At 36.6% G+C, this 25,949-nt stretch overlaps 1 protein-coding gene across 5 annotated transcripts in view; it reads left to right on the top strand.

The window, feature by feature from the left end:
- The window catches only part of LOC115224720 (GRB10-interacting GYF protein 2), a 136,924-nt gene that overhangs the window by 97,290 nt on the left and 13,685 nt on the right, over positions 1 to 25,949 (top strand). For all 5 annotated transcript variants that reach the window (XM_029795589.2, XM_029795588.2, XM_029795586.2 and 2 more), the window contains 11 exons: positions 352 to 594; positions 1,643 to 1,776; positions 5,172 to 5,278; positions 6,770 to 6,961; positions 8,175 to 8,408; positions 10,281 to 10,727; positions 12,069 to 12,185; positions 13,745 to 13,863; positions 14,909 to 15,020; positions 15,495 to 15,679; positions 21,219 to 21,309. In XM_029795589.2, coding sequence (XP_029651449.1) covers positions 352 to 594; positions 1,643 to 1,776; positions 5,172 to 5,278; positions 6,770 to 6,961; positions 8,175 to 8,408; positions 10,281 to 10,727; positions 12,069 to 12,185; positions 13,745 to 13,863; positions 14,909 to 15,020; positions 15,495 to 15,679; positions 21,219 to 21,309 — 1,981 coding nt within the window. The remainder of the gene's footprint in view (positions 1 to 351; positions 595 to 1,642; positions 1,777 to 5,171; positions 5,279 to 6,769; positions 6,962 to 8,174; positions 8,409 to 10,280; positions 10,728 to 12,068; positions 12,186 to 13,744; positions 13,864 to 14,908; positions 15,021 to 15,494; positions 15,680 to 21,218; positions 21,310 to 25,949) is intronic.

Here is a 25,949-nt window from a genome sequence, read left to right as displayed (position 1 = left end):
AGTGTCGGGATTTGAGTTTGCATATTTTTCACTATGAATTGAGACCCATACAATACTACACTCCAATTGTTGATTGTTCCTTTCTTCCAATTTCAGTTTGAGACAATTTGCTTTCAAAAATTGTCAAATATTTTATATTTTGATAAAACAAAATGTCTGACTCAGTGTATGCCTGACTCTTCCCTACTGCCTCGTTAAAGGTGTTTTCTTTTTGGATTATTGCATGCAATTGTAGAGCAATGCAAGGAACCAGTTCTGATAATCACAGAAATGAATTCTGATTCATCGCAAGTGTCCTTCCTTCTTGGATGTTTCATAGCTGCTTATGTTTTCTTTTTGATTATATATCAGACACTTCCAAATGCAGATGGTGCAACAATTGCAGCAGCAGCAGCAACAGCCACATCAGGCTGTTCCACAACCTCCTCCACCACAACTCTCTCACATTGACCTCTCCGATCCAGCTGTTGCCAGTAAGATGATGTCAATTCCAGACCAACAGGTGATGATGCAGCTACTGAAGTCTCAACCGATTATCTTGTCTGGTCAACAGCCACCACTCTTGGCACAGCAGCCACCCCACCCACCACCAGGGTAAGGATTTCTCTCTTACACTTCTAAACATATATTTTAACATTTTGGCATTCTATATTCTTTTCAATATTTTCTTCAGAATCAATTACTATTTGTAGAAATGGGGAAAATGTGAGAATAAGTACTTTATAGTATTTTGTCTTAGTACTTAATGTTATGTGAAGGCACATAGCTTAGTGGTTTGGGTGTTGCACTCACGATTGCTAGATTGCAGGCTTGATTCCTACACTGGGCAGTGCATTGTGTTCTTGAGCAAAATACTTCATTTTATGTTTTTCTATGGGTGGGAGAGTGGCAGAATCGTTGGCATGTCAGTATAAGTGGTTTATGGTATATCTTCCATTTTGAGTTCACATCCCACCTGCCTGGAGAAGGCAAAGAAAGCCACCCCAGTATACATCCTATGGTAGCCAAAATTCCAGTTATCTATTTAACAGCGGCAGGAGAGTGTCTGGCTCTTCCCCGGTTGTACAGTAAGTGCTGGAGAAGGTTTGCATGCTCAGGACCGACTCAAAGATGGACTGCCCCTGTACTAGAACTGAAGTTATGTGTTCAAATCTCAATGGAGTCAATTAAGCTTTTCATGACTCAGGAGTTGATAAAATAAGTACTGGCCATATTCTTAGATTGATTCATTTGAGATCAGTGTTGCCAACTAAATTTGTAGTGTTGTGCTCATATAATAAGTCACTGTTTTTATTGTTGTTTTATACTTTCCATAAATTATCAAGGGTTTATTATTAATACTGAATAGTTATTTTAATGTACATCAAGACCCCCCAAATCCTCAGATACTGTTGTGTGCTTTGCATTGTTACTGCATGGCCTGTAAGGCCCTTTTTTAAAAGTCTGTACAATCTTTTGAGACCCTTGTTGAAAGCTATTAGTATCATTAATCCAAAAGAAGTTGTAATTATATTTTGAAAGAAACCATCATTATTATTATTAACATCAATGATATTAATTGGAAATATTGTAGAATTTTCTGCACTTTTCTTTGACGAACAGATGTTTTAACATATTTCATTTTGTGTGTCTCCTTAACCAGAGTTGCTACATTTAGCACTCCACATCCTGAAGCTTCAGTCCCACAGCAATCAGTATTCCATCGCTCTTTCTCTCAGCCTGCTGATTCCACAGAAAATGAAGAAACATCAATATGGGGCAATTCTGTCGGTTCAGGTAACTAACAGCCTTTAAACAGTGGCTTTTCATGTAAATTATTTTCAATATTTTTTACATTCCTTCTTAAGATTCATTGAAAATCAGTTACTATCTTTCCAGATACACCTGAATCAGTTTAATTTATAGAGAAGTTGGCTATTGATTTTTTTTTAACAAATAGCATACCAAATCCATTAAGGAGGACTATTTGTAAATCTACTCCTGTCTAACTTTTATAAATAATTTGCAAGTTTGTGTGAATGTCCACTTATAATCACATATTTATAGGTACAGGCATGGCTTGCTTCCCACCATGTTATCTTGCATTCAGTCTCACTGCATGGCACTTTGTAACCCTGGGGTTGCTCAAAGCCATACGAGTGGATTTGGTAAACAGAAACTAAAATAAGCTCATTGTGTGTGTGTGTGTTCATGTGTACCATTGGCTAGGCATCACACTGTGGTTGTAAATCAACGTCATTGTTATACAAGCAAAGTTGTTTACTTACAGTTATCTGTGAAAAACCTAACTATGGAAAAATGTAATATTATCTGGATGCAGGGGAGAGAAAATTTGCCTCCAGAAATTATGACTGATCCATGTAAGCATGAAAAACTGGACAGTAAATGATTGATGAGGCAGCAAAACTGGTGAAAAGTAGACTGACCCTGTAATCTTTTCTTTGAGACTCAAATATTAGGTGTAGTTAAGGAAAAAAAATATTTTGCAAGGTAGGTGGTGTCCCAGTATGACCACAGTCTAATGCCTGAAACATTGCATTAATGTACAAAAATCTAATTATATTCATAAACACGACAACAGCAAATTATTATCCTTACTACTACTACTACTACTGCTGCTGCTGCCACTGCAACCCAGTGGTTGGGCAGATTTGCTAGCATGTCAAGCAAAATGCTTAACTGCATTTCTTTCTGCTCTTTACATTTTGAATTCAAATCTATCTTTCAGTCTTTTGGTGTACCACTTAAGCACTAGGGTCATTGTAATTGACTTTCTCCATCCCTTAAAATTGATGAACTTCCACCAAAATTTGGAACATTATTATTATAGCCTTGGCAGTACATATGCTAAAATTGGAACAGTACAGAGAAAATTATTATTATTATTAATAAAAAACTAAGGCAGTGATCAGGCAGAATCATTAGCACTCTGGACAAAATGCTTAGTGGCATTTCGTCTGCCTTTATATTCTGAGTTCAAATTCCACTGAGGTCAACTTTGCCATTCATCCTTTCAGGGTTGATAAAGTAAGTACCTATTGGGCACTGGGGTTGATGCAATCAACTACCCCACTCCCACCAAAATTTCAAGCCTTGTATCTATAATAGAAAGGATTATTATTATTCAAATAATAAGGCCATCAAAATCTTCATTTTAATATTCACTTTTCTATGCATGCATAGATTGGACTGAGTTTATTGAGGCAGATTTTCTACAGAAAAATGCCCTTCTAGTTGCTAACTCTCCTTTGTTTCCAAGCAAGCTAATATATCCTCATTGTCAGCCATGTTTCCACAGAGTATTGGAAATGAGTAACACTCCTTGTATGATAGTGATGCTTGTGTGCAGCTATCACTTGATTTGAAGGCAAGGAAATGTAAGCATATGAACACACACACATATGATGGGCTTTTAGTTTCCACCTACCAAATCCACTCACAACGCTTTGGTCATCTCTGAGCTATAGTTGAAGATAGTTGCCCAAGTTGCCATGCAGTGGGACTAAACCTGGAATTATGTGGTAGAGGAGAGTTCTGTGTGAACAGCGATTTAGTGGGTGAAAGCTTCCATGAAAGGAGCTAGATCTGTCATCTGATGATTAATTGAATGAATGTGAATCATTCAGCTGCTGGCCTTACATCAGAAGGGAATCTGGCTAATATTACTGATCTGAACTTAGTGAGTGCTTGTCTGGTTGTGGAAATACAAAGCACTCCTGGTGCATCCATCATTGAAGCCAGCAGTTGTGCAAAGCAGCATCAATACAAGTTAACTTGAAACATTGCTGGGAGCCATGGGAAAGAGTTTGCTCTTTTTCACAAAGGACTTCATTCCTGTAATTGGCTTATCCAGAGATATGGATACGGTGCCTGTTCAGTACCATACTTTGTGAAGTATCTGGAGTGTTCTTGGCAGCCCTGGAAAATCTAGGTCTGTGGTGATTCACCATCCTCTGCAGGTTTACAAGGTGTACAACCTCTCGTCACTACACCAGTGGTTGGCCATTTAACATGCATGGTTGCCTTTGGCTCATGGGCACAGCCTCCTGGCATGGCTGCCAACACTCTACCAATCTGATGCCGCTTTCATTGTAACTGGCCTGTGCTCAATGCACAGGCTGTTGCAGGCCATTGTGTGGTTCTGCTCTCACATGGACCATTGTGTTGTCACACTTGCTGGTGTGGGATGCCCGGGGCATAGTGCTTGTGGATAGCATTGTTCCACATCCAGCATTCTGTACAGTGACATGGCTTTGGACTCCTTGAGACGAACCCCTTTGCAGGGTGGTCACTGCATTGCAAACATAGCAGGCATTCACTCATCATTGAATGGGATATTGGTTCTGGTATGGACCAGGGTTATCTACTGTCTAATTAAAACAGAGCATTACATAACTGAATTGATGCAAAGTGATTTCTGCTCAGTGCTCTGAATGTTAAAGTGAAGAAATTCAACCAAACATGGGTGAACAGCTGGAGTAACCATGACTAATGCCAAAATAGAATAATATTCATTACTTCTCTGGGTTCAGATTCTGGTTTGGACTGCAACTTCCCTCAAAATATGTCTGCAATAATGAAAGATTTCACAATAAGTTCTGTATGAAAAAATATAAATTCAACCAAATAATTTGCACACTGTTGTCCTCCGCCACTGTGTAGTAGAAGAGTGCAGTGTAGAATAGGGTCTGAGCTTTGTTGACAAGCAATTCCATTATCAAGAAAGTTTTTTAGCAGTCATTTGTCTGTTAGATATAGCAGCTTCTCTACAAATTTCCTACTATCTATAGAATAAGAAATGTTTTAAGCACTAAATCTTAGGACTATGTGTTTCGTATTGATGTTGTAATAACCATGCTAGAACACTGATCAAAGTAATTCAGCTCTCATCTATGTATTGGACCTACAGTGATAAACTTGTATTACTTGTAAGTTTTCAGTTAGGTACTTCTATGCTGTAGTTCTGCTCTAGTACCATAGTATATTCACAATGATTATCATGTTGCAGTGGAATGTCTTGTATGGCCTATGAGCAGAATGAAGCTTGTCATATCTTGTATGCACTTTATTCATTATCTAACCCTTTTACTGAATTGTCTGATACCTTTGTTCTGCTACAAAAACGAATTTCAACTTTTGGTCAAATGCTTAATACTTCTTTTATTTATCAGATAACTGGTCACAGCCAACAAGTGTTTGGGATTTGGCCCCTACAGGGCCGCCTGCAGGTTTACCACTTCCAAGTGAGCTTCCTCCAGGAAAAGTTATCAATGTACAGGTATGAATAAGTTTTTCTTTCTCTTTCCTTTTTGCAAATACTATCATTAATTGAGATTTCTTAGTTACTTAGTCAGTCATTAGAATATGGATATTGTTCTAAAATAGGATAATAATTGTTCTTAACAAGTTTTACCTTTATTGCGACTAGCCACAAACCAGCTTTACCAGACAATGTGTTACAGTCAATTGCATAACTCCGTACAAATCACAATATCAAGTTATTGTTTGTTAGTATTCAACACTAGCCCTTTCGTTACCAAACCGCCCGAAACCGTCCGAAAAAAATTTTGCATAATGTGACCAAGCCGCCCAAAACCGCCCGAATTTACCTATTCATATTTAAATGAGAATATCAGAGGAAATCTCTTTAGTACATTCGTGAAAATACGTATTATACTTCATAAAGTGTTCAACTACAGCTTTGTACAAAAATCGAAGTGTAATTTTAATTCCGGGAATTTTGGGAGATTTTTTTCCGAAATTTGTTCCTATTGTGTTTTCAAAATTTGTAATTCTGACAAAAAATGGATACGAATTTCATTATATCAAGCAGCGAGTCAGAATTCGAAGGATTTTCTACTGAAGATCTTCATAAATCTAACTCTATGACTGAAAAAAAAAAAGCATGTGGTATTTGATAATGAATCTGATGTTTCATTTTCCGAAAGTGAAAACAGTGAATCCGAGAGCTCCGACAGCGATAAAGAAAATGAATTGGCACCTGAATGGAGTGAAAATTTTAAAACTGTTTCTTTCGGTGATTTTTCTGAAGAAACTGGAGCAAGCCACAGACTTTCCCAGAAGAGTAAAGCCTTAGACTATTTCTTTTTACTTTTTCGAATGAGTCTATTTGAACACATTACGGCGAAAACGAACCGTTACGCTAAACATAAACAAAGCGAAAGAAAGGATACTTTGTGGTTTCCCATAACCTTAAATGAAATTAAGACTATTTTGCCATAAATATTATTGTAGGTATCAGAAAGTTACCCAGAATAACAAATTCTATCATAAAATTTTCTTGTATACCCAATTGAATATTAGCTAATAACCCATTTTCTATAGCGATGTTTGAACAAAATTTTTATAATTTTATATTTTGTTGAATTTACCTGTATCTACCTGCAATTAGAGTCACTTTGTGACAAAAATTATAGTATAGAATTGGTTGAGAACATTTCATTAAATTATCTTCCAAAATTCCCGTTAATATATTGATAAATAAAAAAGTTATAGTTGTTTAATGAAACCAGACTAAATTTATGATTACGTGTATTTTGGTCAGAAATATAGTAACGAAAGGGTTAAATACATTTAAAAATAAATAGAACCCAAGTGTATCTCAGGTTCTTTAACTCCGCATATAAAGTAGTTTTGTTTTACTTATGAAAAACATGTCACAATATTGCTAAATCTGTTCATTGCTGAGCAGGTTTCCTATCACTTAAATAATACACTCTGCAATTTGTTGTACTATGTTTATGTCTAGGAACACGAAGAGATGGAACGGAAGGAGATGGAAGAGAAAGAGCGAAAGGAAGAGGAACTGCGTAAGTTGGAGGAGCTACGCAGACAGGAAGAACAGTTACGGCGTGAGAAGGAAGAATTTGAGAGGGAGAAGGAAGAAATTAGGAGACAGAAAGAAGAGCTTGAAATGAAGAAAAACCATGAGTTGCAATTGGTAAGAAATCTTTTTCTGTAGTTGGGGTGAGGCTCTCCCTGCCCCTATTTGATAGATATTTCAACAGTGGGTGTAGTTTTCACTTAATTTTTAAAATTCAACTATGAACAGTGATTTAAGTTGCTATGATGGTTGCCTTTACTATCATTGGAAATTAGAGAAAAGGATGGAAGGAGAGAGAATTGAAATAATTTAAAGTAAAATAAATGGTTATTCAACCACTAACAGGGTTGTTTCAATGTTATTACCTTAAAAGCAATATCCATTTTGATGGAAGTTTGTGGTCAGTGTTTCCATATCTTGTTTTCAGACATCAGTAATACTTAAAGAAAATGTTCATATTAAAAATAATTAAAGGCTTATTGTTAACACTTTAACATTCAGATTACGCTATCAAATGTTCTGTTTTGAATTAATCTTGCTTTATGTCATAGGTTTGAGATTTCAATGATGTAATTGTTAATTTTTAGAATGACATTGTAAGATAGGTGTGAGAGGCTGGATCTAGATGGTTTGAACCTAGAACAGCTAGAACATTTGTGCCTGATATGGTCAGCTTAAATGCTAATGGGTTAATACCAACTACTTTGGTGCTTTTGAATTTTTGCAAGAAGATGGGAGCCCCTGATTTCCAAAGGAATTTGTGAATTTGTTGTTGTAGAACCCCCTCTCTTCTCTGTTAGGAGGCACAAGCACAATCTCTCTTGTTTATCTCTGAGAAAAGAAGGAAATTTAAAACATTGTATGAAGTGAAGATTTGCAATTCTGTCATGGAGACAGTGGGCAGGATCAGAAGCGATTACATTTCCTACACTGAAGGTAGAGCACTGCATACTTCTACATTTAAGGAGGACTGAAGATCTAATTGTTAGAATTGGAAGACTTTGTTCATTTGGCCATGTTGAACTTTAGACAAAAATTACTGAATCAGAATATCTGATATAATTCCTGCAATTAGTGACATTTGTTGACAATTCCTTATTGAAACAAATAGAATAAAAGTCCCTTAGTTAACAAATCGGGTAAAAGTCAGTAAGAGGAAGGGGTATGAGGCTGTAAAATGATGCCTTTGTCCACTTTTTGTCAGCTGGTTAAAAACAGACTTTAAAAGGAATGAATAGTGAAAAGATTCTGAATATTACTCCTTTTTCTTAAGATGGGTTCCATTTTATTTACATCTGATACATTCTGTATTATCCTGTTTCTCTGTCAGAAATTAGAAGAAAGTAAGCGGCAGGAGAAGATATATGCTGACCAAGAATGGAAAAAAGCAGAGAAATTAAAGCAGGAGGAACTGAGGAAACAAGAAGAGGTTAAACTGAAGAATGCACAGAAGCACATGGAAGAGGTGCAGCTTGAAAAAGAGAAAAAAGTTAAGGAAGAACAAAAGAAATCTGAGCTGAAACTGCAAGAAGCTTTGAAACAACAAGAGTTGAAGAAGCAACAGGTTTTTGTTTTTTAAACTCATTTAATTATTGCTCTATTTAAAATTTTTCATTAAGATAAATGCATTCATCCAAACTTAATGGGCCTTATTAAGGAAATAAGAGTTTATTTATTGGAGGATGTGTAAATCAAAGAAATATTGAGATATCTGGCATCTTGCTGTACCCTAGAAGGCCCATCCACCCCTGCTTGTGCCACGTAAAAAGTACCTGTGTCAGTGCCATGTAAAAAAACTCCGAGTCCATTCTGTAAAGTGGTTGATATTAGGAAGGGTATCCGGTCATAGAAACCAGGCCAAAACAGTTAATGGAGTCAGGTGTGGCTCCTGGTGTAGTTCTAGTCAAACCGTTCAACCTATGTCAGCATGGAAAACAGATGTTAAATGATGATAGTTAGAATTTGGAATTGAAACTAGATTGCAGGCTCAGTTTTCCTCTACTATGCTGCTTTACTTGTTTTCTTTTATGTCTTTACATCTTAGATGGCAAATCTAGTTGTGTGCCAGGCAAGATGTTTTGCAATGTTCTTTTATATTATTGAAAAACCTCACTGAGTTAAATTTTACGTTTCATCCCTTCCATGTCAAGAAAATAATATCAGTTGTTTATAGAATTGGTTGGATTCTCACCTCCAAATGATTCTCACTTTCTGATTGTAATAAGCTAGTTGGATGATGAAAGTTAGAAACAGAAAAGAGCAAACAAATGAAATGCCATTCAATGATTTTGAATGTTAAAATGAAATATTTTTAAAACTTATAATTTATTTAACTATCACAAAAACATATGGGTGCATAGTTTCACAAATAAAAAGCTTATTGATGTTATAAAAATATACCCTTTTGTTACCCTATTTCTGTTGAGATGCTCTGTGTCTCTTTCAATTAATTTTAAATATAACAAAGAATCAAGTAAAGTAACTTAGTTATCATTAAGCTGGTGTTAGGAACATAAGGTTTGGTGGAAGATTTTGATTCAAAACTTATGAAAACAATACATTTGCACTCAGAGCCAGAGCTGGTTTCAGCTGGGTTGGTAACAAAAGGGTTAAAATGATAATAATAAAGGCACAGTGTTTAACCCGGTTGTGAATTTTGTTAGCTCTGTCAACTGTATATAATATTACTTACCAAGCTTACTTTGAGTGATTATTAATAATGTACTGCAAATAAAGTAAATAAAATTGCTCCAACAAGTTTTACAAATTTTCCTCATTTCTATAACACACAAGTCATACTCGCATTGAAAAATAAATCTAAAACTCCTTTGTAAATTTTTCAACAGTTTGTACACAGGTTCACAGCATAATTTGTGTTGTGACTAGGGAAAGTTAGTGCAGGTGAATATTTTGGTTTCTGTTTTTGCAGTATGTTTGAATTTGAGGGGATAGTGGGGTTTCCAAAAGATTCTGGAATTGGCAGCATAATCAAGAGTTTAATCTCTTGATATCATTTTCATCTGTGTAAACTGGTTAAGAAAAATGAAACAAAGAAGATTGATGGGAATAACTATACTTTCAGCTTCTCTGTGCTGAACATCCCATCATTTCACCAACATCATCTAATTGTTTTGATAACTAGTGATAGGTATGGCCACATGGAATTGCTGACTTTGTTTTATTATTATGAAGTTGGTGATACTTAAGGTGGCAAACTGGCAGAATTGTTAGCACACTGGATGAAATGCTTAGTGGTATTTCGCCCCTCACTGCATTTTAAGTTATTCCACTGAGGTCGACTTTGCCTTTCATCCTTTAAAGGACGATAAAATAGGTACCAGTGAATCACTGGGGTCAACTAGTTCCCTCTCTCAAAATTTCGGGCCTGTGCCTATAGTAGAAAGGATTATTGCTATTATTATATTGTTTCTTGCAGCAAGAAGAGGTGGAACGTAAGAAGCAACAGAAGAGGCAACAAGAACTAGAGGAACAGCGCAAGCAGGAGGAGCAACGCAAGCAAGAAGAGCAGCGCAAGCAGGAGGAGCAACGCAAGCAGGAAGAGCAACGTAAACAGGAAGACCAGCGCAAGCAGGAGGAGCAACGTAAGCAAGAAGAGCAACGTAAACAACAGCAGGAAGAGCAACGCAAGCAACAATTGCAGGAGGCTCAGAAGCAGAAAGATATTCTAAAACAACAACAGCACCAGGAACAGTTGCGTAAGCAGAAGGAACAGAAGGAACAAGAAGAACTGAAGAAACAGCAGCAACTTGAGCAGCAGCGAAAACAAGAGCAGGAGCAGCGGCTGCAGCAACAGCAGCAACAACAACATGAGGCATTACGCAAGGTGAAGCAGCAACAGAAGGAACAGCTGGCCAAAATACAAGTAATTTCTTTCTTTTGTTTGTTTATGGCAATGAAAGATGTGTTGATCCCTTCTGCTAATTCCAGCACCTGAGTAACTCTATTGTTCCTGTGCACCTCACCCTTCCTGGAACCCTTTCTTTTTTCTCTCTCTTTCTCAGTATTGTCTCTTACCATCTGATTTTACACTGAATGCCCTTTTCTGAGTATATCCCCTCATTTTGCGAGCAGCAGCCCTTACTCCATTACCTCTATCTGTCTCCAACCATTTCCATCTGCATATATCTAGCACTGAACATTTCTATTGCACACACTACCTCAACTCCCTTCACATCATCTTTGGTGCCCCCTATTACCTCCCTAACCGTCACCTCCTTCTGCTATTTTCCTCTCCAACCATTTTCCCCACTCCTTGCATTTCTTTCTCTCCCTTTACCACTCACCTCTCACTCTCTGTCAGCTTTCTTACTCTTACCACTTCTCTTTATTTCCCTTCCTGTAACTTGAGGGCGAGCTGGCAGAAACGTTAGCACGCCGGGCCAAATGCTTAGCGGTATTTCGTCTGCGTTACGTTGCAAGTTCAAATTCCGCCAAGGTCGACTTTGCCTTTCATCCTTTTGGGGTCGATAAATTAAGTATCAGTTACGCACTGGGGTCGATGTAATCGACTTAATACCTATGTCTGTCCTTGTTTGTCCCCTCTGTGTTTAGCCCCTTGTGGGTAATAAAGAAATAGGTATACCCTACCATATCTACACCACCTTCCTCTTTCTCTTCCAGCTGGGGTGACCACATATCTCCCTCATAGCAAGACACCTGTTTCTGTCTGTCATCCTTTAACCTCTCGTCATCTGGCTGAAAGCCACCTACCTCTATACTACTCCCTCCCTCAGTTGAGAGGTCTTGTCTTGCAAATTCTTTGGTGACTGCTAGTAACTGGCACCAAGTAAAGAGTATCTAGTACACTCTGTAAAGCGCTTGGTGATAGGAAGGGCATCCAGTCCTGGAAATCATGTCAAAGTAGCCTCTTGGAGCTTGATGTGGTTCCCTGGCTTGCCAGCTCTGGTGAAACTGTCCAACCCATGCCAGTATAAGAAATGGATGTTAAATGACAATGATGATCTGTTTTATTTCCTTGTTTCTTCTTCTTCATTGAAGCATGCAGACATTTTCATCTATTACCTGTACACTTACAGTTGCTCACACATGCATTCGTACTGTTATGTTCAGCCATTTGCTGTTGTTTAATTCTTTTCTTGCTGCAATATTGCCTGTTGTCTTTTCTCTTTTGACTTCCTGTTAGTATATCACACTCCTGTATTTATATTCTTTAATATGATGATGTCATTGTTTTACTTAACAGCTCCCTGCTGGTGCCAACTGGGCCAAAAATAATTCCTCTGCTACTAACCTATCTCAAAGTCAAACCATTTCCCTTGCTGAAATTCAACAACAAGAAGAAATTGAACGGAAAAAAGAAGTGAGTATATTCTAAAGTGTGCTGTGTGTATTCTTGTTGGTATTATTGGTGAAACTGTGAAGTGACTGAGTAATTATTTTGAAATTTTGTCTCTCTCTGAATTGAACCTTGCACCCCCAAATCAAATTTACCATCTGTTCCTCTGGGATCAATAAGTACCAGGTATATACCAGAGTGAATTTATTTCAATGATATTATTTTATCTTTCATAGTATTCATGCTGGGTCTTTTCTGCCTGTATGGAATTGATATTCTCTTCTCTGTAATCACTTCTCAGATAGTAAAAGTCTCTAAATATGAAGATCATTCGTAAATAAGTTGATCTTTCCCACATCACAAACATTGCTAGAATTCAGTCATTGTAACTGATGTGTATTGGCTATGATCACTATGGACTTAAATAATCTGTTCCAGAAAAACCATGCATGGGGTAAATCACCACAGGAAAACACTTGTTGGCTTTGAAAGGGCTGAAGGTGCTGGTCATTATTTATATAAGCTGGATGAATCTTCATTGGTTCATAATTCAGAGTTTGTGATATTCTGAGATACTCAATAGGGTCCTGGCACTTGTTGCTAGACATTGTTATTAGCAGCATACAGCAGGAACTGGGAGGATATGAATGGTAGTCTCCTGGAATGTGTATGTGTAGGGGGGGTGCTCTGCCGTGAGGTTGCTCATAGTACAGCAGGACTTGGACATTGATATGTAATGTTCATTGTAGTATCCCTTCATCTATCGATGATATTACCTGGAAATTAGTCTAGTAGGTTGTTCCCGTTTGATGTGAATCTGCTCTTAGAAGCTAAGCTAGTATTCCTGTGTTGATAATGGACACACAGCATTGATATTAAGGAAGGCATTAAATGTACTAAATTGCTCCAAATTTTATTTCAACATATCTTAGCAACAGAAGTCGCTGCACTTGTTATTGGTAGAGTCATTAAGGCATTGGATTGAACACCTCACATGACAACACTGAGATCCCTTTTTACCTTGTTTTGTGCTGTTATGTTGTTTGGATTTGTTAGGGTTTGTCAGGATGCCTTGTATTTGTTGCAGTTCTTTCACTTCCAACAGCAATACTTGGTGTGAAGCTGTATCAGGCCTTGCCTTTCCCTTGAACAGCTTTGGTGATGTGGTAAAAGCAATCTTTGTGCATGGAAAACAATGACTACTCTTCAAATAAATAATGAAATAAAAATAAATAAATAGAAAAGGAAAAATGTTGCCCTGGGTGTGTGTCATAGAGAGGTCTTTTCCAGGTGCAGGTCCCTAGTTTCATAAGACATGTGAAACTGTCAGCTATATACAGTTTTTTTGTCTATATACACATCTCCTTTATGTGTAGATTAAAAACAAGGGCAAGAGTATTAAGAGTCAAAATGCTGACTAAAATGACAGGTTGTGATGGTGGGTGTTTAATAATTTGACGAATATGTGTTGTTAAAAGTTTTGACATTAAAGAATAGACTTTGTTTTATTTTGTGATGACACCATACTCTTCAAAGTGAAAATGTTCCCTTTTCTCTACTATTTTTATTGTTATTATTTGCAGAACCAACGAAAAGCTGAAGCTAAACAATTGCAACAACAGCAACAGCAGCAGCAGCAGCAGCAGCAACAGCAAGCTGCGGCAGCACACACACAGCAAACAAAAATCTGGGCCAATAACAAGTTTGTTTCTCATTTCTCTTGTATTATTACTTTTGAATTACTTTCCCATTGTCAAACTCTACATTCCTTTTGTCTCTCTTATTACTTCAACAATCTTTATTTTCACATCTAGATTCCTTTTTTTAAAATTGTCCTGTTATTTGTTATTAGAGAATGTATTTATGAAATGAGCAGTGCTGAGTGGACTGGAGCAATGAGAAAGAAAATGCCTTCCTCAAGCACACAGTACACTGCCAGGAATCAAACTCACGATCTTATTATTGTGAGTTGACTCCCCAAACCATGTGCCTTTGCAGTGCATCCACATGTAAAACAATATTTTATCTTTGTGGGGCATTGGTTTTATATACAAATTAAAATCCAATAATGTGCACAATCCTTCTTCTGTACTATAGTTGTGTTATATAATCCAGTCTAATATTGACTTTATGATTTATTTTATATAATAATATTGAAATAAAATTTTAATAAATTCTATATTTCATTGAATTTACCTGTAAGTAGAGGAGTTTCGAGATAAAATTTCATTAATAAATAAGAAGTGTTTGTTGTGTTGGAATACAGTAACATTATCGTATATCATAAATGTAGTTATTTTACAACAAAACCAGTTCTTGATTATTTTAGAATTTTATTGAAACACTTAATGTCTGCTTCCTGTCCCCTCTTTTAATCTCTTCCAACAAGTTGTAGTGCACCTGAGCACTGCATACAATAAGCTCAGTCTTATTAAGGTGGTGAGCTGGCAGAATTGTTAGCATGCTGGATGAAATGCTTAGTGGTATTTTGCCCATTGCTATGGTCTGAGTTCAAATTCTACCAAGGTCAACTTTGCCTTTCTTCCTTTGGGAGTCAATAAAATAAGTTCCAGTTGAATACGATGATCAATGTAATTAAATCTCCTTCTAATATGCTACTGTTTCTATTCCTTTCACTCTGCATATAGAAGAGAAAACCTGCTGTGAAAAATTTATTTTTAAAGTCTCGACACTATAGCTAATTTAACAGAAATGTTAAATTTTATACTTTTTTCTTTCTTCTCTAGAATTGTTGTGGGTAAATCCAGTGCGAAATCATTATTAGAAATTCAGCAAGAACAAGCGAAACAGCTTGAAGAAGAGAAGAAGAAGCCAGTTGCACAAACACAAGTTCCTAAAGTAGGCTTTAGAATCTACTATATTTCTTCTTTCTCTTTCTGTCTCCCCATCATTCATTCAGTTTATTTCCATGATGAACTTTTAGTTTCTTTATTTTATATATGGCAGCCTTTTTATATTATCTCGTTAACTCTTTCTCCTCATACTGTAAAGCTAGACTTCTCTAACTATATGATGCACATATGACGTATGCATTACATTATACTGTTTCTTTTTATCACACTCTCTCATTGCTGGCAGGCTTTCCTCTTTGATGCATTCTCTCTCTCTCCCTCTCTCTCTCATGTACACATTTGCTTACAAATGTTTTTGAAATCTCATCTCACATTTTAATTGATATTTGTTTGTATTACACACATATATTGATTGGAAGATAGAGTTTATATCACTTAAACATAGTTAATTTATTCTCTCTCTCATGCTTTTCTGCTCATCTTTTTCATTAATACTAAAAGTGAACCTTATAATTTCTAGTCATCTCATCCTCTTGGAAGTTCTGCTGTATGGGGCTCAGCAGCTCCTGTCTCAACATCTCCTACCTCCAACTGGGGCTCGGAAGGTCCGTGGCAAATACAGGGAAACAAGACCAGTGCCAGCTCTATGTGGGAGACTCAGAAAAATAATAAAAAACAGCCCTCTCCTACAAAGAATAGTACACTGTAAGTACACTATTATCCATATAATGTATCTCTCCATCTAGCATTGTCTGTCTGTGATATTATCCACCTGTCTGTGACACACACTCTCTCTCTCTCTCTCTGTGATTAGCATTGTCCATCTGTCTCTGGTATGATTTGTCTGTTTCAGATACACAATGTCAGTCTGTCTCTGGTATTGTCTATCTGTCTGTCAGATATGTTGGCTTGTCTCTAGCTCTGTTCACTTTTAACTTGCAATGTGTTTCTGTCTATGGCATTCTCTGCTTGTCTCTGACACCATCTATCTGTTTCTGGTCTGCCTGTCTCTAACACTGTCTGCTTGTCTGTGACACTCTCTGCCCGTGTCTCCCACTCTTCTCCTAGCACTCTCTAGCTCTGCCTGAGTGTTCCATTTTTTAAAAAATTTTATTTTTATAAGTTGAGGGACAGTCCCCATGTCCTTTAAAAGCCTCCCCACACTGGTGAAATTATCTCTGCTGTTCAACCCTTATATCTTGAGGGAAAATGAAGTTTGTCAGTTAAACTATGGTGTGTTTTCTGAATGCTTGCTACCATATAAATTTAGAAAGAAGTTGAACTGTAAAGTCTACAATAGTCAGCAGAGATAGCTTGATATAAATATTGAGATTTTTATCTCCAGGTAGAACACAATCTGTTAGAATTAGACACTAGTAAAACTATTGTTGTATTGAAGTCCATTGTGGAAGAGAGAATGATCCAACAAATTGATACTTGATATTTTTTTACACATTCCTTCCTTGGTTGTTTTGATGAAAAAAGGACAAGAGAAAAGCACTACATTAATCTGGGTCATCAGTCACAAGCTGCAGTAAGGGATACATGATTGGACAGCAGCTGGCAGGACCATTCTCGGAAGTGTTACATTTCGAGACCTTGTACTGGGCAACAAGAAGTAGGTGGCCGTTTGTCCTGTGCTACTCATTTGTTACTTTAGGTACTTAGGCCTCTTAGTTTGAGTGTCCTGCTGTGGTTGTTAAAGCTATATATATATATATATATATATATATATATCATCGTCATCATCCTCGTTTAACATCTGCTTTGAGTTAGACGGTTTGACTGAGTACTGGCAAGCCAGAAGGTTGCACTTGGCTCCAATCTAATCTGGCAAGGTTTTTACAGCTGGATGATCTTCCTAATGCCAACCACTCTGAGAGTGTAGTAGATGCTTTTTATGTGCCACCGGCACTAGCATCAACCACGCTTGAATGGTGCTTTTTACGTGCCACCAGCACGGATGCCAGTTGGGCAGTATTGGCAACAGCCATGACAACAATTTCACTTGACTCAACAGGTCTTCCCAAGCAAAGCATATCGCCTGTTGATTCAAGGGTACTCTTAAATGGGGCGGCTTTGTGACACTGGCCTAGGCCATGGTTATGGTCTCATTTCTCTTGCCGGATCTTCTTAATCTCTCATAACTCTTTACCATTCAGATTTCTTTGTCAAATGTTCTGCTTATTTATTCTCATTGTTTGGAATTAATCATGCATTATTTCATGGCTTTGAGATTTTGATTATGTCATTGTTGTTTACTTTTAGAATGACATAGGGTAGGTGTGAGAGTAGGAATATCTGGGCTGGATATGGCCTGTTTAAATGTTAAAGGTTGAAGGGGATTCCCTGTTTGTTGATAGCAGCTTTTCAAAGATATTAGAAAAGTAGTTAGAGAGGGAAAAGAAATGATAAGAGGAAAGGAGTAACAAAAAAATAACGAGCACTCAGAGAGCGCAAACTAACGCCAAAGCAACACCAACTTCGTCTCAATGATTAGCCAGGGATGATTTTTAAAATGGGAAAATCTAAAATAAACTCGACTGTTCTCACAAAAATACTAAAAATGAACCCGACCACTCTCAAAATTTAAGTAAAAGAGCAGGAAAAATAATCTAGAATCCTTGTTTGGTATTGAATTGATCCCAAAATCTAATCAATTCATGCCAGTTTGTGTGGTTCTTGAGATATCTGGTCCATGGACAAACAAACAAACAAGCATGACTGAAAACGATACCTCCACCTTTGGTAAGACGGAGGTAATAAAAACAATATAAGGAGAAAAGTTAAACAGAGAAAGTGTATGTATGGAGGAGTGCAGACATAAGGGTGTCCTCATGGTTTGGGTCTGTTGCGTAGCTCTGTAGGTATCTTCTGCTCTAGCATCAGATTATTTTTTGCCATGTTAGTGTATTTTTCCAGAAAACTGTAGGAAATCTGTTAAGTGTGTGCATGTAAAGGTGTGTGAATATTATTTCACTCTTCATTGCATGAGTGAAATGGTAATGATGTTTTAATTTTTTGGTTGATATTATAACTGGTCACTCTGTGTCCCTTACAGTGAAGAGTTGGAGATGGGATGTGCATAGTGAAGTAACTATCCATTTGACCCTTCCTGGTGTAGGAAACTGGATGTTTAATGAATGTGTGTATTTGCATGTGTACACACACGCCATACTGTCATCATCGTCTATTCTGTGTTGGCACAGATTTAATGAAACTAACAGACATGTTTACATGGGGAATGAAAAATATTGCTTGTATGATAGTGATGCTTATTTACAAATATCATTGATGTCAAGACACAAGTGCTTACACACACACACACCACATGTTTCTTTCAGTTTTTGCCTACTATATCCATCTGCAAGACTTGCTCACTGTAGGTCTATAATAGAATACAATTGCAAAAGTTGCCACTCAGTGGGGCTGAACCTTAATGTGGTTGAGAAGTATGCTTCACCACACAGCCATGACACACACACACACACACACACACGTGTGTGTGTGTATATGTGTCATTTAATGTCCATTTTCCAAGCTGGCATGGGTTGGACAGTTTGACTGATAACTGGTAAGCTGGGTAGCTGCATCAGGTTCCAATCTGATTTGGCATGGTTTCTATGGCTGGATGCCCTTCCTAATGCCACCCACTCCGAGAGTTTAGTGGTTGCTTTTACATGCCACTGGTACCAGCCATGACTGCGATCTCACTTGGTTTGACAGATCTTCTCAAACAGCATATTGCCAATGGTCTTGGTCACTTGTCACTGCCTCCGTGAGGCTGAATTTTCAAAGGATGCTTTTTACATGCCTCCAGCACTGCTACATAAATGACACTGGCATTGGCCACAACTACAATTTCACGTGGCTTGATGGGTCTTCTCAAGCACACTATATCACCAAATGTCTCAGTTACTTGTGTGTGTGTATATACATAATGTTTGAGTTAAATTTGACAATTTGCATAAAAGGAAAGAAAACAATATTCTTTTACGGCTGGGGAAATAAGTTTCTCTAAAGTAGGCACCCTGAACTTCCACCATGGCCTCAAGACCTTCTAGAACCTGGCAGATGTGTTCCTCACTGCATCTTTAGCAAGATCTTGGAAAGTTTCCCGGATCTTTGCCACCAGCTTGGCCTTGGTGTTGCAGTCAGAAGGGTTGATTTATTTTTTCACCATGCGCTACATATAGTAATCCATGCGATTACAATCGGGAATTCGGAAGCCAGAAATTAGGGCTGGTGAAGTCATAGAAATTCTCTGACCACCACTTCTGATCGCTGGAAGTTGTTCTTGACAAACAACAGCAGTAATTTTATTCTGCTGAATACACGTCATTGATTGGTTGAAATTACCAAAATACGACAACTTTAACACAAAATAACATTGGAAATAGAAACCTTTTTCCACAATGCTAAGAGTAAAAAATGTTTTATATGACACATTCTACCAGTGTCTGAAGTTTCAAAGTGTTTAGTTACAAAAAATTAATTCCTTGATCTGCTGATGAAAGAGAAAAGATTAAAAAAAAACTTACATAATAATGAGGGTAGGAATAGACCTTCTTTTCTATAATGTTATTCAATAAAGCCACCTTCAGCTTCAATAATTACTTCTATATGGATACACTGTCTATCCAGGGCCTAATAATTATTTCCAGCAGACTTAATTAAGGTCTTGTCGAAAGAAGTAAGGAAGCATCACATCCTTCAACCCATAAAACCATGGAAGTTGCAGGAAAGTTTGTAAGCATAACCCTTGCAACTTTAGAAAGGTCTGCATATAACCATTTGTTATTTCTTCTGTTAACTTTTTGATCTTAGATGAAGTTTTTCTTGTCTGAGAAAAACCAAATCAAATTTCTTCTGCTGGATTTTTCAGTTTATTTAAGAGCCTTTTAGATCTGATGTAATGATTTTCTTCAGCTTTTCTGACGTATATTGACCTTTCCTTATCATATAAGACTTGTATCTGATGTCTTCGTGGACAACATTTCTGACTGTTCCTTCTGACACATGAAGATCTTTTGCTATTGACCTCATGAATTTTCTGGGATTGTAATTAATGGTCTGTTGAAGTTGCTGAATAAATTCAGGTGTTCTGATGATTTCAGAGTGTTTAGAATGTTTTTTATGCTTTGAAAGTGGTAATACATTTCCATCTTCAGTCTCTAACTCCTTATGAACTTTGTAGACGAAAGATCTGGTAACTTTTAAAAATTGTAATATTTCTAAACCACTATGCTCAGCCTTTATAACCAGAATAACAGCATGCCTCTTCATTTCTTGAGTAAGTGCCATTAATATTTTCTGAAACAAAAGATTAGTGAGCAAAAATGCAGCAATGACCCAAAAAAGTATTTCTTCAAATATCTTACACACCCTACTTATATATGTTTGAGTGTGTTAAGTGTGTGCATGTAAAGGTGTGTGAATATGTGGTTCTTGAGATATCTGGTCCATGGACAAACAACTACGCTCTTAGAGTGGTTGGCGTTAGGAAGGACATACCCTGTAGAAACACTGCCAGATCAAATTGGAGCCCAGTGCAGCCTCCTGGCTTCCCAGACCCCAGTCGAACTTTCCAATCCATGCCAACATGGAAAGTGGACGTCAAATGATGATGATATGTGTGTGTATATACACACACGGGTGTATCTATCTTCAAATCTGTCTCCTTGTTTGTATACTTACCTCACTGTCTTTCAGTTTGTTTCCCTAACATTATTACTGTTCGTCTGTGCAGTTGTTGAGAAATTTTTGTGACAATTCATAAACAAGATTAAATGATGATAATTAACTTTGAATTAGGTCAATAGATTTGATTTATTCAGGGATAGTGTGCTACATAGCATCTGTAGCATGGTACAGTGTGATTGTATTGAGAGCTACAAATCCACTTGCTACTCTACTTGGCTATTGTAATATTTTGAACAAAGTAAAATGGAGATCTTTGTTCCTTAAGCTCTGTTTTTCAAGTTGGTGCTAGTCTTGATTCCAAGTGAATGAACTCTTATTATTACTGGACTTATTTGGGATTTCTCTGCCTTATATCCACAACATCATCTTTGTACATGCAAAATATTTTTCAATTGTGCATAAGGTTCTTAAAAAAGTATTAATATTATAAACTCTTGTTCTCTCCTATTTGAGGGCTTTCTGCCTATGTAAGAAATCATCATCATCATCATTATTATTATTATCATTATTATTATTATTATTATTTTTGTTTTTGTAACAGGGACACTAATAGCTTCCCAAGTTTGACTGCCGTATCATCTGGAGCATCTCAGAATACAAAATCGAAATCATCAAAAAATAAACATAACGCAGTAAGTTGTTTAAACTATTACACACATTCAAAATATTTAGGTAATTGCATGTTTTTTGTTTACTAATTTTGTGGACAATCTTGGTTGATTGAAGTATTTTCAGCTCACTAACTAAATGACATGTCAATGGAAATACATTACTGTACTTAATATCTCCTAAAACAATGTTGCATTGATTGTTCTTGTGACAAAATTGGCTATATATATATATATATATTTTAAATGTAGTCAGGAAGAAGGGGTAAGGTTTTCTGAAATTGATGATATTGGTATAGTTGAACTTGTATCAATTGATTTAGGTGGAGGAAAGTCCAAAAGATTCATACTCTACAGTGGAAGGATTAAATAGAATAGTGCAAGGCTTGAGAAGTATAATGTAGGAGTAATGGGTGAGGTAAGATGAATAAGCTAGGATGGACAATAGAGTAGAGCAAAAAAGGTACTTTTTACACTGATTTTCAAAATATGTTTTCAAGAACATATTTTGTATTGTGAAATCCTTTAAAAACAACTGTGTTAAAATCTCAAGTTCTTTAATTTATATCTTCAGGCTCCACCACAGCCGACTTGAAATTTTGAATAATGAACTAAAAATCAATTCATAACATGTTTGCTGTTCCTCATTTTATTTTTTACATTCATTGTTACAAATTGATTTTTTTGGTGCAATCCTTTAAAAACAAGAGTGTTAAAATCTGAAGCCCTAAAATTTATATCTTCAGGCTCTGCAATGTGCTTGAAATTTCAAAATAAGGTGAAATAAATAGATTTTTCAACTTTGTTTTCTTTATTATTTTTAATACTAGGTCACCAAATATGTTACATGAGGTCTAGACTAAACACACATTAAAATAAAATTTCATGTAAACCAGTTTTTGATTCTTGACACATTCTGGTGATAAACATAATTAACATTTCCAATTTGTTCAAAATAATTCCATGTAACTAAATAATACAAATCATTGTAGTGTATTTCTTTTCGTTCCAGTAATAAAGCCAATTCAGTTTTTTCATAGATGCAAATTAGCATTTTACTCACAAATAAAAAATGGAACAGTCAAAGATTTGTTGTTTTGAAAATTTCTAAAACAACATAATGCTAATTGTTTGTTATGTTCAAAATAACTAAAACTAAACAATTCTAATTGATTATTGCTGTATTACCTTTCAATTTGAAATACTTTTTTCGTCTTGAACACCAGAATTTTTTCTCTTGATTCGATTCAACTCCTAATGAAATTGTCTTGACTGTTCTCACCACAAACATTAGATGATGCTTCTGTCACGAGTTTTACACATCTCTCCACAGCTTGGGTGTGGCACAGTAATTTTTCCAGTTGCATCAAATGCCGCAGTTGAATGAAGGTATCAATTTCTTCATTGGAAAATGCCTGTGTTAGAGGTGGTTCAGTAACAATAGTGTCATGCCAGTTAATTACATCCACGTAGTTTGAGGCAGCAAAGTTTAGGGTAGGAACTTTGAAAGGTTGCACAGATTTCTTTTTATACTGTATTCAAGCCTGTTTTATGTACCTCCATGCTAGTTCTCGAATGTGGCTCCATTCATTGTCTATCATGGCCAGTAAAATATTTTCTGAGTGCACAAAGAAAGCATTACATTGTATAACTGGAAATACAATGTCTTGTACTACTTGGTCCATTTCTCTTAAAGACTCAATCATCTTGAACACATTTAGAGCCTCATTTTCCAAGGAAGAGCTGTGTTTAATTGTGAACCACATTGGCACGTAAACTTTCTTTATGTAAGCAACAATTAATTTCCTCGTGTTAGAAGGATTCTTGGTGGCAACATACAACCGTAGCATACAATTTGCAGCTGTAAGCACATTAAGAATGTGCCATTTTACCAGAATTCGTTAATGCCTTTTCAGATGAACATTTCCCTTTGGAAATAGACTGGTGGATATCAAGAAGGTATTTTTGATCAGTACTGAGATCATTTCTATCTACTGATGGCAAGTCTGTTTGAATCTGATTAAATTTCACTACAACTTAGTGTTTCACATCGCTCCAATCTGCCAAAGAAATCCACGAGGCCCGATAGCTTTTCCATTGAGATTGTTAATAAGATGGTGTAAGGGAAGCTCATTTGCGTGAAGCTGACACACAAACCAATGCAATGGCTTCTTCAATTTATACTCCAAAAATCTAATGGTGCCTCCTTTTGGTCCTTTATTAACTGCAGTACCATTGTAACCAACAGCTATCATGTGATTGGTTACTATTTCATTGGTTTCCAATTAATTCAGCAAACCATGGGAAATGGCTCTCACAGAACCCATTTTAACAGCAAAGTGCCCAAGATCATGGGACTCAGGTTCTTCAGTCAATGAAATGTTCTCTTCTTGAATTGTTTTCTTATGAAATATTTTTTCCATTTGTTCACTAATGAGGGTTGTGTCCTTCTTTCCATCAAAATACACGGCCTACCTTCCTGCTGCAGGGATTTATGTTAGGTTCCCACCTAACTTTCGATCTGTCTATAATGAAAGAACATTCAACAGATGTACTTCCCGTTAAGTCGCTGATGAACAAACTTGTAAGAAGAGCAGCAGTGCAGTCACAGGCAGAAGCTAATTCTGGGAATTTTATTCATTTGATTGGTGTTTTTGAACTTATGTTTTTGCTGACGTCCATTTAATGGAAAATGGAATTGGAAAATCTTTATCTTCACCAGATGATCCATTTCCAGATTCACTGCTAGATGAAAACACTATCGATTCATAATCCTTTCCTGACGTACAAGGGCCATTATGATCTGGCTGATTCTTTCTAATCAACCTCTGAATGTTCTGTTTAGATACTGCTTGATCTATTCTACCAATGATCATTTTTCAATTTGTCCATTGATCCTGTAAAAAATTTCATTCTCTCTGTGGTACTTTTTTGTCTCTACTACAACTGCAATCTTTAAAGGAGTTGCACTTGTAACAGGACATGTCAAATAAATCTTTTGTTGCATTGTTTTTAAACACCTTGCACTTTCTTTGAAACGATGGCACATTTTTTCTATTTTTCACAGATTTTAGCAATGTTTGGTACTTTAGATAAAAGTTTAAGATTTTCAGTTTAACTGACTCAATCATTACACACGGGATAGATGCCTTTTGCCAAAGAAGAATTATCTTTTCTGCTATAATCTTGACAATTTGTTTACTCTTTTTTAACTACATTTTTTTTCTTTTTCTTGTTCAAATAAAACACATTTTAGTACATCATTGTAAGTTGGCAAAACTCACTCACTAAGGTCACATGGAGTACCAAATATTGCGCATTCAATATCATGTACTTACTTACTTGTACTTGTGGCGACATTCACTCTGGGTGGGTTGAGTCGGCTTCTTTTACCACCCTCGAGGCATCTCGAACCATGGCAACCCACGCACGATGGTCCTGCGCCAGTTCACTAGAGATAGCGAGCCAGTCATGGTTCCATTGACGCAGGCCAACCACCTGTGGTCCCGTGAGCACGGAGAGGTCCTCCTTGATTGTCATAACCCAGGTCTTCAGCTGCCCGCCCGCGCGTTTCCGCCAGTTGGGAAGTGGAGTTGGGAGAAGGACATCATGACTCAGTTCACCCACCGGACGCCTTACATGCATGGCCAAACCACTGCAAACGCCGTTGCAGATTCAATATCATGAGACTTTTTTGGCTCATGAATCATCACTAAATGTAAACAACACTAAATTTCACATGATCATTAATTTTAATACAATGGCCTAAAGTCAAGGTATAAAGCAGAAAACTTCACACACATATGATGTACATACACATACAATGATTGTTGTAGTGGCACTAGAGAGAAGTTCATGCTCCTGTTCTCTTAGTAGTCAATGCAGAACCTCAAGATATTAGTCAATTGTATTGAAACTTGGTATGCAACCTCTTAAGGATTATGACTTACAAACCATGAAATCCAAAATTCGACCAAAAATAGTGATTTTTAACATTTTCAATTGCATTGTGGTGCATGCAAAGAATATTTAACTGCAAAGTTCTTTATACACTTTTCTTTTAACCCTAATTTGCAACAAAGTATTGATTCTTGGTTACCAATTTCAAAAAATTGCATTTTTTCTCCACCCTAGTATACAAGTAACTGGTTCAGAGAAGTGGAGGTTGTAGGAGCTGTTGAATAGGGAAAGAGGGGAATTAATTGGTTAGAAGTTGTGGTGTGACGTTGAATGAGTCTGTTGATCATTATAATGGTCTTCTTTTGGCTGAAGAATCTAGGATGTGAGTAGAAGCACTAACGCCTTCCCTGATATCAATCCTGGATCCCAATCAAAAAGATGATGAAAAACAAAGATGCTATGAATAGATTAAATTAGTAACTGACACAAAAATACAAATGTGACTAAATAAAAAAATGAGGTTTTTCCCAAATCTTTTTGCAGAGTTTTTATTTGTTTTACTGGCAGGCTGAGTTACTTCCTTCAGAAACAACAACATAAAGTATGCATGAATGTTTTGAAAAAGAAAAAAAAAATTGAATTCTAAAAATAAATTGCTAAAATTTAGCAACATGCAAGTCAATTTTTATAACAAATGTCACAGAATGTAAATCAATGACAGAGGAAAGAACTAACCGTTTAGCATTAAGATTGCTCTGTCAAAT

The sequence above is a fragment of the Octopus sinensis genome, linkage group LG26 (assembly GCF_006345805.1).
Source record: "Octopus sinensis linkage group LG26, ASM634580v1, whole genome shotgun sequence".
Classification (NCBI taxonomy): Eukaryota; Metazoa; Mollusca; class Cephalopoda; order Octopoda; family Octopodidae; genus Octopus; species Octopus sinensis.
Note: the sequence above shows the minus strand (reverse complement) of the source record. Positions and strands in the feature narration are given on the sequence as shown.